This window comes from Notamacropus eugenii, chromosome 3 (genome assembly GCF_028372415.1).
Source record: "Notamacropus eugenii isolate mMacEug1 chromosome 3, mMacEug1.pri_v2, whole genome shotgun sequence".
NCBI classification, from domain to species: Eukaryota; Metazoa; Chordata; class Mammalia; order Diprotodontia; family Macropodidae; genus Notamacropus; species Notamacropus eugenii.
In genome coordinates, this window is record NC_092874.1 from 48384863 (window position 1) to 48398715 (window position 13853).

Below are 13853 nucleotides of genomic sequence, written 5' to 3' on the forward strand. Positions count from 1 at the left end.
TTATTCATTGGTTAAATGTGGATAGTACCATCTGCTCGATCTACCTCCTAGAGTTATTACAACAATAACATATGTAAACAGTTCTTTTAAAAGAACTTTAAGAACTTGAAAAATTCTTAAAAAGAACTAGGTAAATCATGAAGTACCATACAAATTTATGGCTGTTATTATTATAACTGGGGCCTCTAGGTAGTCCAATGGATGGAGCCCCAGGCTTAGGGTCAGGAAGATGCCTCTTCCTCAGGTCAAATCCAACCTCAAACACTTACTAGCTGTGTGACCCTGAGCAAGTTTGCCTCAGTTTCCTCATCTGTAAAATGAGATAAAGAAGGAAATGGCAAAACCACTCTAGTATCTTTGCTAAGAAAACACCAAATGGGGTCATGAAGAGTCAGACACAACTGAGAAAGACTAAATAACAAAAAATTATAACTAATCTTTAATTCAGTTACCAAAAAATTAACCTCCTGAAATTAACCTATTGAATAGCAATCAAAAACACAGCAATAAAGAATTCAACTAAATACTGCTTAAACTACTAAAGGTTCTTTAGAAATTACTGCAAATAAATGAAAAAAGGGAATTTTTGTAAAACTTAAATGCAGAAATATGAAATACAAAGCAATTAAGAAAAATAAAGACCAATAAATTTTAAATGGAATGAGAAACAGACAGATATTATAATAATACAAATGTCAATGGTACCAAAATCTCAACATGTTCAAAAGACAGGTCTCTTTTAAATCAAGAAGCAAATGATACATTTTCATATTCTCCAAGTTCCACTGTATATCTGTAGCCTATGGTCTGCAGCGAATCTGGTCAGGCATAGCAAGAATTCATTCTCTGCGCAGGCTGATACCAGGAAAGCTTGATGAATAAGGTTTTCCTATTATATACTTTAAAAACCTCCAACAAATGACTCTTAAGATTTATTTTCCGAATATTATCCACACAATGTACAAGGACTGAAAATTGTGACCATGGAATATGAATGAAATGTGTCAGGAGTCCAATTTATATTAGGACAACTATAACTTTAACATTCCTGTTTAAAACCATCTCTAAATAATGGTCATGCACTCCTAACTGATATCAGGGTTTCTGTTTGATAAGAGATAAACAGAAAGCAACATAAGGTAAGCACACCTGTTGGAATCCTTCCGTGCCATATGCTGCCCTCATTTCCTCAAGTTCTCTGTTTAGCTCTTCAATCTCTTGCTGTTTCCCAGCCAATTCATTCTCCATCATCTCTAGTCGTTTCGAAGGAAACTGTGCTCCTTGCTCTGAGTAAGACTCACCAACTCCAAATTCTTCTTCCTAAATCAATTCAAGTTCCTTAAAAATCAGTACTTAAAGCATTCCTCAAGAGGAACTTATCCAAATTCTGATTTCCATATCATCTAAGAGCTTATTGACCTGCTGTGTGGTTAATGTAATTTGAACTTTGCAAGTTCTGACATAAAGAATAGTTGAAAATTCTGTTAATGTTAAGCTTTTTAACAAAAAACAAATGTCTTGTATGAGGTTAAAGGCATGTATACATCACAAAGATAGCACCACATAAAGAAGAAAAGACTGATTAGTAAGCTAGTAGACAAGTGCTCTTAGTATTAAACATTGTTATTATTATTAAATAACTGGTAATACTGTACCATTAATAAATTGGTAGGAATATCTGCTTGCACCAAACTGCAACCATTTACCTGTATAAGAACAATTTCTTAATACGTCATGAACTTAAAGAAAACAAGCTATAGCTAATAGAAATATATTTTTTCTCTAGAAAACTTGTGACAAAAAATGCTTCATTAGTAATTTATTCAATTCAGACTAAATTTTTACAGATGCATGATAAGGATATAATGAACTGCAATTCAAAATAAGTACACTTTCCATTTCAGAAGGATAAAATATTTCAATTGTGACAAAAATAGTTAAGTTGTCTTAACAAAATTGTGAGAAACTAGTTCAGTTCTTATGAAACATCTCATCAAAATTTTTCTTTTCAATTGCTATATTTAAGGTACATTCATGCCACATCCCATTTCCAATCCAATGGCTTACTAGTGTTGGGTTAATATTACAACATTAATACAAATATTCAGGAGGCTGGTAGTAAGATGAAAATGATGTTAAGATGGAAGCTCACATAAAATTACTAAAGACAAGGCTTGGAACATCCTGCCAATCCTGCCTCTCTCCCCACCCCCACTTGCCCTACCAATCTTCACCCCTGCCCAATCTATTAAGAACATCCATCTCCACATGACTGTTTTTTTCCTTATTTCTGCCCTTTTGCAGGTCAACACAGGCTAATCTCCAGTGTTCTTCAACAGGAGCCACTACAGCTCTTCCCAAGAGTAGAAACATGAGCCAATAGAAGGATGGAGTGGCACTATTCAACAGAACTAGGAAAGTTAGGAAGGAAGAGTTCGGGGGAAAACATGAGGACACATGGAAAGAAAAGGATGAGAACAGGGCAGAAAAATCTGGGGTGGGGACTGATGGACAGAACAGCTATTTCTAGCTTTTAAAAGAGTGCCACGTGATCAATGTGTGGATCTGCTTTGTGTGACTACACTTTTCTTATTATAAGGGAGGAAGGCAGCTTTTTTGGTGGGGCATTTTGGAGAGGTGGTGATAGTGATCTCCAAAAAAAGAAAAAGAAAAGAAAAAAAGGTGGATGAATAATTTAAAAAATAAACAGAAGAGAACCGAAGGGCAATGCAGATACAGAGGGCAGTGTTGGACTTTCATCTTAAATCTGAAGCACAGGAAAAACACCCAAGCAGTCCATAGTAGACAGTCATAGATTTACATGAAGTCCCCTTCGTAGAGAAATCCTTGTGTTTGTGGGTGCTTGTCATGACCACAATGATAAAAAGGATTTTGTCTGAAAAGATCACATTAGGTGTTTCTGCTGCTCTAACTTGGGCAGTGAGCAACAATGACCTGATCTGGCAGAGGTGGACTTAATGCGGTTTGGCTGAATCTCAAAGAAGTTCCAAATGAGGTTCATTTATGCAGGCAAAAAATGATTAACTTCAAAATACCAAAAGAAATAAGATTTGTTATCCAAGGATGTAATTTCACACTATGATACTTGTCTGCTTAAGAATTTCAAGGGGCCTCCCTACTATCTAATTACAGATAGGTCTTCATTGCTAAGAGGAATTCTTATATCTCTTATTTTATTAACTCCATATTATCCTTCCCAAACCTTGTCCCTTTCTCTAGCTCAACCTTTCTTTCTTATCACTCTCAGATGGAGCTGATCCCTACTTCTTTTTGCTGAGATCAAGGTCATAAAAATTCCTTAAACTTCTGTTTTCATTCACTTCAAGCAACACCAAATGATTTAAAATACTGTTATCATTTTCTGTAGCATGTTTTCTGTACACAATAAGAATGCAGAAAATTTCTCAAAGGAGCCAAGATAAAGATTGCCTCACAAGTTGTTAGTAAGAGGACCAAGATATTTTTTCATACCAAATCTATAAAGTCCCCATTACTGTATTTTTTGTTTTTGCAATTAAAAATTCAAATTTGTCTTGAGGGGTTTTGTTTAACTCTTCTCTCTGTTAGGATGATGATAAATTTTTAGCAGCACTTCACTGGTCCTACAGTATGTAAATCAAGGACAAATTTGCTAATAAATATCCAGATTTTCTAGTACTAATTTCCCTTTCCATAAGTATTTTTTAAGGAAAAAAAAAAATTAGCACTTTTTAATCATGTTCTCATCATTTCATATCTCAGCTCAAATACTAAATAAATGCTCTATACAAACAAAATTCTTAAAAACTTAAACTTTCATTCCCCTTACAGCCTACAATTAATGTAAAGTGGTTGATTTTTCTTCCCAAAGTAACACCATGATGCTTTTTTAATTAAACACCGAAGGAAATGAATATTCTTAAGTGTTTAGGTCAATGGATCTAGATTGAAGGGCTGAACCATTCAGATAAAAAATACTATTTTCTGTGTCTCTGGGCCAAAGAAAATAATAAAATAAAAGAAAGGTAAATGAAATCACAAAATGATGTATGTTTACATGTCACTGATGTAGACACAAGATATTTCTTACAATTATGCAATTTCTAGATCAGCTTTACTATCTAAAAAGAGTAACCGTATCTCAACACTTTTTCAAAATAAAAAATTAACATAATTAACAAGAATTCAAGCAGACATTAAATATTAAGAGAGAATTACAGAGCATATTCTACTTCACGTACATGTAGCAATCTTTCAGTTGTCACTTATACTAGGAATACAATAATAGGAGATATATATGTGTATATGTAGATGTGTGTATACATACATGTTGGTACGTACATACATACACACACAACCACATAAATGGAAAATACAGAGACAATAATGGAAGGTCTAAGTGAATAAGACTGAAACGAGTCAAATAGATTTACTACTTTAACAATTTCAAGAGAGACCATAAGATAAAATAATTTAAAATGTTTTTTTAAATTTATCATCTTATGAAATACTTTAAAAATAAAGTGGGGGAAGGGTTTGAGCCACTAGAAATATTTAAAACTCTTAGTTCAACTTTTTGATATCTGAAACACCAAGATCATTTAATCTTACCTCTGAACTATAATCATCCGTAGTAGTTGAAATTTCACTTTCCATCTAAAATTAAAACAAACAAAAATGTTATAATGTGTTTACTATTTTTATACTTTACTATAATTAACACGTAGAAAGTTTAAAAATCTCTAAAAACAAGTCAAGTGTTTTAAATTCTCATAACCTGATCTGAAAATTACGAATGTCTTTCAACATGGTGAGATGTTCGAGACTTATCATGAGGTATTTTCACCAAGGGCAGCTAGGCTAGAGGCCTTGACCTGGAGTCTGGAAGAGTCATCTTCCTGAATTCAAACCTGGCCTCAGACACATACTAGCTGCATGATCCTGGACAAGTCACTCAATCTGTTTGCCTCCATTTCCTCAGCTGTAAAACGAGCTGGAGAAGGAAATGGCAAACCCCTCCAGCACTTCTGCCAGGAAAACCCAAAACGGGAGCGTGAAGAGCTGGATGTCACTGAAATGACTTAACAACAAAAAGGTTTTTATTAAATATATAATACCATAGATTACTTCCATTTACAATGCCTAGGACAGTGTTCTATACCATCCAATTGAACAAAGGATTAGTGTACATTGTATAGATTAAAAAATAAATCACATTCTATTGATCTTTACCTAAAGGAAACTTAGAAAGCTGCTTTCACAGAAATCTCACTACTTTGACAGGAAGAACTACAGAAATTTAGAGTTGAAGGGAATTTTGAAATGAGCTAATTTTTTTAAAAAAGATGGTTTATTCATTCAACAAACATTTATAAAATGCCCTTCATCTTAGTCTATTAAAATATTTATCCTGCCTGTGCTATCAGAAAAACCTGGACTTCCACGAGCTGATGCAAAATGAAACGTACAGTGTACAAAGTAATAGTAATATTCTAAGATGATCAGCTGTGAAGGACTTTGCTATTCTCAGTAATACAATGATCCAAGACACCTAGAAAGGTCTTACGATGAAAAATGGTATCCATCCCCAAAGAAAGAACTGACGGTTGCTAAAACTTGCAGCCCTTGTCTGCACTTGGTGGTGTCTCATTGTTCATCTTTCCATTCCCAGTGCTGAGAGTGCCCGAGCTAAGGCACCCTACCACCCAAATCCCCAGGTCCACTTCTGCCCGGGGCTCCTCCAGGCACCTCCATTCCTTCCCGTCACTGCATGGCTCCCTGCTCCCCCCTCCTGTAGCTCTCCCTCGCCCTGCTATGCAGCCAGTTTCTCAGTCCCCATCTCCCTTGCTCCCTCCTTGGGGCGATCCCAGACGCTGCTCTTCTTCACGCAGATGCCCAGAAACTTCACGTTTTCCTACCACTTTGTTATTATCAGGCATCAGTTGCTCCCAGAACAGTATTTCATCTATTTCCCCCTGAAACAAAATAACTTGCAGAGCCATAGAAGCCTCCAGGAAAACAACCAGGGTGAGTGAAAGAAGAGAGAGGAGTGGTGGAGACTCATTCCTCCTACAAGTGTGCTCACCGCCTTTCTAGCCTTCCAGGTTTGTAACTTTGGCACTATACTTGACTCCTTAATCTCTCCTACCCCACATTTCCTATCAGTGGCCAAATATTTCTGTTTCTAGTTACACATCTTAGTATACAACCCTTTCGCAAGACTCACACAGCCTCCACCTTAATTCAGGCCCTCACTACTTTTCACCTAGATTCATTGGTTTTTGCCTGTCAGATAATATGGAAGAGCTCTGTTTAGCTTTTAAAGCTCCTTTCTTTTTAACTGGCCCCGCCTGTCTCTCTGGTCTCCCAGAACCTTCTTTACGCTGCTGATTCTTGTCTTGCAGCCTGGGCCCTGGCCCTCCCACAGGCCTACGATGCATTGTCCCTCCTCACTGTGGCCTAAGAGAATCCCTTCATTTCTTTAACACACATATAAAGCAGCATCTTCTGCAGGAAGCCTTTTTTGATCTCTCCAACCGCTGTCTTCTCAAATTACTTTGTATTTAACTAACTTGCATTCATTTTCCTTACGTTTATTCTAAATGTTTGTACATATTCTTGTTGTCTCCCCGTCAGAATATAAGCTCCTTAAGAGTAGAGATTGCTTCATTCTTTCTATTTCTGTTCCAAGCACCAAGCACGCTGTAGGCATTTAATAAATACTTGATGAATCATTGACTGACTGACTGATACGGAGACAGGCAAGTATACAGGATGTAACTTACAACAATTTAAAACTTGTCAAGCCTAACTTGAACGACTACCACTACCACTTCAGTATAGGGAAGCTTGGTGGTGCAGTGGATAGAGCATGGGGCCTGGAGTCAGAAACACTGCTCATCCTGGCTTTAAATCCAATCTCAGGCACTTCCTAGCTAAGTGACCCTGGGAAAGTCACTTAACCCTGTGTTTGCCTCAGTTTCTCATCTGTAAAATGAGCTAGACAAGGAAATGGCGAACCACTCTAGGATCTTTACCAAGAAAACCCCAAGTGAGGTCACGAAGAGTGGGCTATGACTGAAAACAACTGAACAAATACACATGTATATGCATATAGACACATACATGCATGTCTATCACATAGGCACATCAAGTTTATGTTCATACGTATACATATAGACAAAATACACATTTTATGGAGGCAGCTAGGTAGTTCAGTGGATAGAGCACTGGGGCTGGAGTCAGGAAACCCTAAGTTAAAATCTGGCCTCAGATACTCACTGGCTGAGTGACCCTGGGCAAGTCACTTAACCTCTATGTGTCTTAATCTACTGGAGAAGGAAATGGCTAACCACTCCGGTACCTTTGCCACAAAAGCCTTATATGGGGGTCACAAAAAGTTGGACATGACTAAATGATTGAACAACTAACCACTTCTGGGATTCATCTAAATATAAGTGATACTTTCAGAAGGAATCTATAAAGAATTACTAAAGTTTGAAAGTCCTGCACAAATGAAAGACTCTGCAGTATGGGTGGTAATTTCATAAATGCTATTCATCAAAGGCAAGAGCTTTAGTTGGCATCCAATAAATGAATTTGAATTTATGGGCCACAGCTTACATCATAAAAATGGCACCTGGACAGTGAAGCAGTATGCATAATAATGGCTAAAAAGAATAGATTTGCCAGTAGCTGGACAAATGTAATCCAAAGGGCATACTAATAAAACTGATGTTATATAATGCCTTACAATTATTTTCTAGTTTTTCAGAATAAAACTGGAAAATAATTGTAAGGCATTATATAACATCAGTTTTATTCTCAAAACACTCTATTATCATCTCCTTTTTACATACATAGAGAAACTGAGGTAAATAAGATTAAGTGGCTTGTTTGGGGCAGAATTTGAACTTAGGTCTTCCAGACTTCATCCACATCCAACACTATCCACAGTGTCACGGCTGCTTTTAAGGTGAGTGTTTAAAACGAGAAGGGAAAGGGAAAGTCAAGCTTGACACAGAATGGAACAACAGTAGTGGCACCTACACATTCACAACAGCCAAGGTGTAAGAAAGAAGCCAGAAATAAAATTGATAGCTCCAAAAGCTGCAACAAGTACACAATGGCATACAAAGTGTGGGTGACAAGCAAAACTGACTAGTGACCCCAATGTCAGAAGGTAAATTTGACTTCATAATTGCCAGTGAGGGGAGATAAGACTTAGATCTAGAATACTTTCTGGAAGCACGCATCTTATTCAAAAGGAAAAGAATGGGGAGAGTGCTGATTTTAAGAGAATATACTTATATTTTCTTCACCTGCGCTAGGTGGAGCAGTAGATAAGACTGCTGAATCCCTTGGCAAGTCACTTAACCTCTGGTCTGCTTCATTTTCCTCATCTCCCAGGGCTGCTGTGGGATAATATTTATAAAGCACTTGGCAAACCTTACAGTGCTGTATACATGCTAGCTATTATTCTTATACTTATTATTGGAGGAAATCTATAAGCCAGAAGGGGGAAATATGGATGAGGATCAGCAGGGGCAGGGGTTGACGTAAACCTCAAAAACTTGGTTTCAAATTAGGAACATAATCGAGAAGTCTTCAGCGTAAAACTGAACTTGACTGATGAGTCTTCTGGGCATCCACACTGATTCTCCTTCCTTCCACAATCATAGATATCCTTATTTGTTTCTATACTTTAGAGCTAATCCCTCACTAAGGCACCAGTGAGACAAAAAGTTAGAAAGGTAGAACTGAAAACCCTTTGCCCTAATTAGATGTGTGAATATTAGTTCCTGGAAGGAACTGATTATTTTTCCTTTTTCTTTATGTCCCCAGCATTTGGCACAATAGTTCATGCTTAATAAATACCTGTTGATTAAGGGAAATTAAAGTCTCAAATACATGTGACTAGAAAGGGAGTGGTGTCCTATAGAGAAAAAGGGGGTAGGTGGAGGTGGGCAAGGAAAGACAAGTTCTGTTTTGGACGCAGAAAAGTTGAGAAGCCTACAAAACATCACAGAAGGGGAGAGGAAACACAAACCATGATCTACTGAAAGCGCTCTGCCACACACTATCTATATCTCTCAACCTACCGAGCCCTCAGATAGGACTAAATCATTTCTGGCCCTTCAAGAGTCATCTGCTAATTCTACATCTCTTTCAAAGTATTCTAGAGTCTGGATTAAATGAGATGTATGTGTAGTACTTAGCAAAGCTAAAAGTGTCACCTAAGTATTAGTTATTATTCAAAATAATTTCATAGCAAAGTATGGTGGAAAAGTAAGTCCCACTTCTACCACTGATTAGCTGGGCAAGCACCTTCAGCTCTATAAGCCTCAGTTTCCTCATCTGAAAGAGGGAGATAACAACATTTTGTACAATACAACCTACTTTATGAGACTGTGGGAAGAAATGCACTTTGGAAATTTAGTCTAAAACTGGTTAGTGTAAGTAAGCTTTTGCGTGTGTGTTCGTCCTTCGTTGCCGAAGAAGACCATGTCATCAGAGAAATAATGACATGACTTGCACTTGACTTTGTTTTCAATGAGGGAGGGTTGGGCAGGTCATCAGCCTCACTTCTCCTCCAGAGCCATCTGAATCCAGTGACCAGATATTCATCAGGATGACTGGAGATGACCCAGGATGAGGCAACTGGGGTTACGTGACTTGCACAAGGTCACACAGCTAGTGAGTGTCAAGTGTCTGAGGTGAGATTTGAACTCAGGTCCTCTTGACTCCTGCACTGGTGCTCTATCCATTGCACCACCTAGCTGCCCCTAAGTAAGCTTTTATTGTGTTGGTGAATCTCCAAGAGACACTAGAAATAGGTTGAAGGTCTTTAGTTTGAACTTGTAATATGAAAATATTATCATGGGATCTTTAGAATTTAGAGATGTTAAAAAATGTAAAAAAAAAGATGTAAAAAAAAAAAAACAAAAACCTGTCAGTGTGCTGCCAGAAAGCAGAAATAAGGAGTATTTTTTCAGTTCTGTATCTGCAACTATAATAACAACTCCTCTGATTTGCTTGGAGTTTTTAAAAGTTTAGAACATAACATTAACTTTTCTCTCAAAACAACTGTGGGAAAATCGCAGGACCATAAACGCAGAGATAGGTGAGCCCTTAGAGACCCTCTAGTCCAATGCCCTCAGGATTATCCCTCTTTTAAAAAAGCAGAGGCTACCTATCCACCAAGGGTCAGAGCTGAGACTAGAACTCAGACCTCCTAATTCTAAGCCTGGTGCTTTTTCATTTATACTTTGAACACTTATACATGCATTTAAGAGTCCCCCACATTCAAATGAACACATAACCCTGGGGTTTTCAAGGCTCTGCTAACAAATAGTAAAAAGACATGACTCCCAGCTCTGCTTCTGATTTTCTCTGGAACTTCCCTGGGCACCTGGGCTCTACTTCTCCTGAAACACCATGTGGTCATGCCAGCTTCCTTATCCCCCTGGATCTCCATATTGGAGAGGGCTTGGGCCAGCCCACCTCCATTCCCTTTCTGGCTCTGCTCCTGACTCTCTCACCATTATTCCCACCCTCCCTCCTCACTTTTCACTTCCCTTTTGTATGGTGCTATGCAGCTCCTCAATGAGGGCAGGGATGGTCTTTCTTTTAACTCAGATCTGTATCTCCAGTACCTGCTTCCTCCAAGGCCTGACTTGTGGCTGTTCTCTGGGTAAATGACTAAACCTCTCAAAGTCTCAGCTTCTTACTCTGCCCTGGGGAGGTTTCTAAAAGAAGCACAAACTAGAGACCTGATAAATACCCTAAAGGGGTTGGACGATCTTTTTTTCCCCAAGCAGCAACATCCCGTCCCTTGGCTTGGCAGATAATACTAGAAACCTAAAAGAGCAGCAGCTGATGCATTTTTTACAACAAAACTGCAGGACAGTAAAATGCTGGTTCTATAGGGTGCCTAGGTAAAAAGGCCCTGGCTCTGGGCTTCTGGAGGAAACAGGAGAGCTTCAAACTGTTCAGGAGAAAATTCCCAGTACCTTCATAAAAATCCCATATCCTCAAAAAGACCTTGGATTTTTTTGGGGGGAGGGGTGTTCAGTTGCAAGACCTTGCTTGACTAAACTGTTACCTTTTCCTATCAATATGTATGAGGTGGGATTATAAAAGAACAATTTCATTTTTGAATTAGCATAAATTTAAATTTCCAAATGAGGCTTGAAGGAGTCATCTTGGGAGGATACAATTATTCCAACTACAATGCTACTGTTCAAAAATATTTTTTCTAACTCTTTTTTTGGAACTGACATCGAGGCTTAGCACACTGTCATTGGTGGCTGGTATTCGGTCCTTTGACAAAGGAGAATCTATTGGAAAAATCACTGGTATTGGAATAAAAGTACTGAGGGTTCAAATCACTGGTACTGGAATAAGAGCACCAAGGGTTCAAGCCTCTGGCTCTGTGTCTCAGAACCTCAGTTTCCTCGTATGTAAAAATGAAGATAATAATACTTGTACTACCAACCACAAGCTTGTGAAAATGGCACTTTGAATTGGGTTTTACTTCGATGGTAAGCACACATGGGAATGTCATATGCAGGATGGGCTAGTTAGTATAAAGAGGTTTTTGTGGAGAAGGCTGGCATATATATATAGTAATGGACTTTTAAACTCCTTAAGGATTAAAAGAAGCATACTGTTTTTAAAAAAAAAATTATTTTCATTTGTCAACATTCACTTCCACAAAATTTTGAATTTCAAATTTTCTCTCCATCTGTACCCTCCCCCAACTCCAGGACAGCATGTAATCTGATTACCCTCTCCTCCAATCTACCTGCCCTTCTCTCAGCACTTCCTCCTTTATCCCCTTCCCTTCTATTTTCCTATAGGGCAAGATAAATTTCTATACCCCATTGCCCATATATCTTATTTCCTAACTGCATGTAAAAACAATTTTTAACACTCTTTTTAAAGATTTGAGTTCTACATTCTCTCCCATCTCTCATTCCTATCCACCTTCATTGAGAAGGTAAGCAATTCGATAAAGGTTACATATGTGTAGTCATACAAAACATTTCCATGACAGTCACGTAGTAAAAGACTAACTATTTCCCTCTATCCTGTCCTGCCCTCCATTTATTCTATTCTCTCCCTTCACCTGTCCCTCTACCAAAGTGTTTGCTTCTGATTTTCACTTTCCCTAGTCTGCAAACCCTTCTATTATACCCCTCCCTTCTCTCCTTCCCCCCTACTTTACTATATGGTAAGATAAACTTCCATACCCATCTGAGCATGTATATTATTCCTTCCTGAAGCCAAATCCGATGAAAGTAAGGCTCACTTATTCCCTCTCACCTTCCCCCTCATCCCCTCCATTGTAAAAGTTCTTTCTTGTCTCTTTTATGTGAGATGATTTACTATACTGTAGCTCTCCCTTTCTCTTTTTCCCAGTACATTCCTCTCAACTCTGAATTTTCTTTTTTAGATATCACCCCTCATATTCAGCTCACCCTGTGCCCTCTCTCTTTTTTTCTCTTGTTACAGTATTCTGCTTTCCAGACTAAAATTCCCCCGACTATCCTCTGAATTAGGAGGAAAATATAACTCCTTTGATACCATACATCCTGGAAGAAGTCAGTGTTAGTGTTCTGTTTTACCTCCAAGATAACACCCTAGATACCTGATTCTCAAATTTTGCTGACACCATAGCAACCCAGTGAAATTTTAAAATTCTGAGGGAAACATGGACACAAACACCACAGGAAATGAGGATGGTGGTGTTAAATCTAATTCCAGTGTTTAAGAAATTGTGCCTAAAAAGTATACACATCCCACTTTGAAGTAACTATGGTAATTTAAGAATAAAATAAAAAATCTTTTTTTTTCACTTTATGTGCATTATTTTTTCAAATAGTTATTACTAAGTTGTTAGGATATGAATACTTATGAAGTTGTTTGGAACTAAGTACTTAATACGCAATACAAATACTTAATAAGTACTGGGTATTTCTTCTGGCCTAGAGAGCACTCTGAGACAACACAAAGTTTGAGAGCCTTTGCTCCAGATACTGAAAAGTGGAACAACGAAAATTCTTCTCACACACAAGTTTTTGTAGCTACACCTACAAACATACTCAAAATATGACAATGGGTCAAAGGAGATATGCTATTTCATTTAATGAAAATGCTAATTAGTTAGCTATTAAATTTTGTTTTTTTAAACCTTATTAAGGCTATTAAGCAATCCAAATTATTGCAAAATTAGTTCAATTGCTACTTAAATGTAAAAAGATGTTACAATTTTATCAAGTTAATAAAACATCAACTTAAGAAATTTAATTTCTCCAATGGATCTAATATAGATAAATGAGTTATAAATTTGTAGCTCTCAGACTAATTTGAAAAAGATGTCAGGCCTAAACACTATTTGTCCACAGTTGAGGTAAGTGTAGTAGGTACATGACCCTGACAACAAGCCTCATGCTACACCCAGATGGGAAAATATGATGCCAACTCTGTATAAAACTACTTAGGTGTCTTCCTTTCCATTCTAAGTAACCACTAGCCTATAATGTCCTTGAATAAGCAGATAAAAAGGGAACCAACCAGAATTGGGCCATTTATTTTTATGATGACTGTTTCAATGAGGACCAAAGGCATTTCCCAAAAGTAGTCAGATGAAAAGTACATTAACACAGAAAAAGACCAAAAACAGTTCAGAAAGAGTCACAGAATGATTTTGTTATCATTTTATATATGAATTTAATATATCTCTTTAAAAAACAATGTATATAACAGGAGTTCAAGGCTTTGTGTATAATCAACTTTTTTGTTCTCATTTGCATATTTAAATGCTTGCTGATAACTTTTCATAGTAAAAA

At 37.4% G+C, this 13853-nt stretch overlaps 1 protein-coding gene across 1 annotated transcript in view; it reads right to left on the reverse strand.

Annotated features, from left to right (window-relative positions):
* Positions 1–13853, reverse strand: part of LOC140530904 (A-kinase anchor protein 9-like) — a 49827-nt gene that overhangs the window by 19797 nt on the left and 16177 nt on the right. The window contains exons 3-5 of the mRNA XM_072650028.1: positions 4612–4656; positions 1656–1706; positions 1150–1320 (exon numbers count right to left, since the gene is read on the reverse strand). Of these exons, the coding sequence (XP_072506129.1) occupies positions 1150–1320; positions 1656–1706; positions 4612–4656 (267 nt within the window). The remainder of the gene's footprint in view (positions 1–1149; positions 1321–1655; positions 1707–4611; positions 4657–13853) is intronic.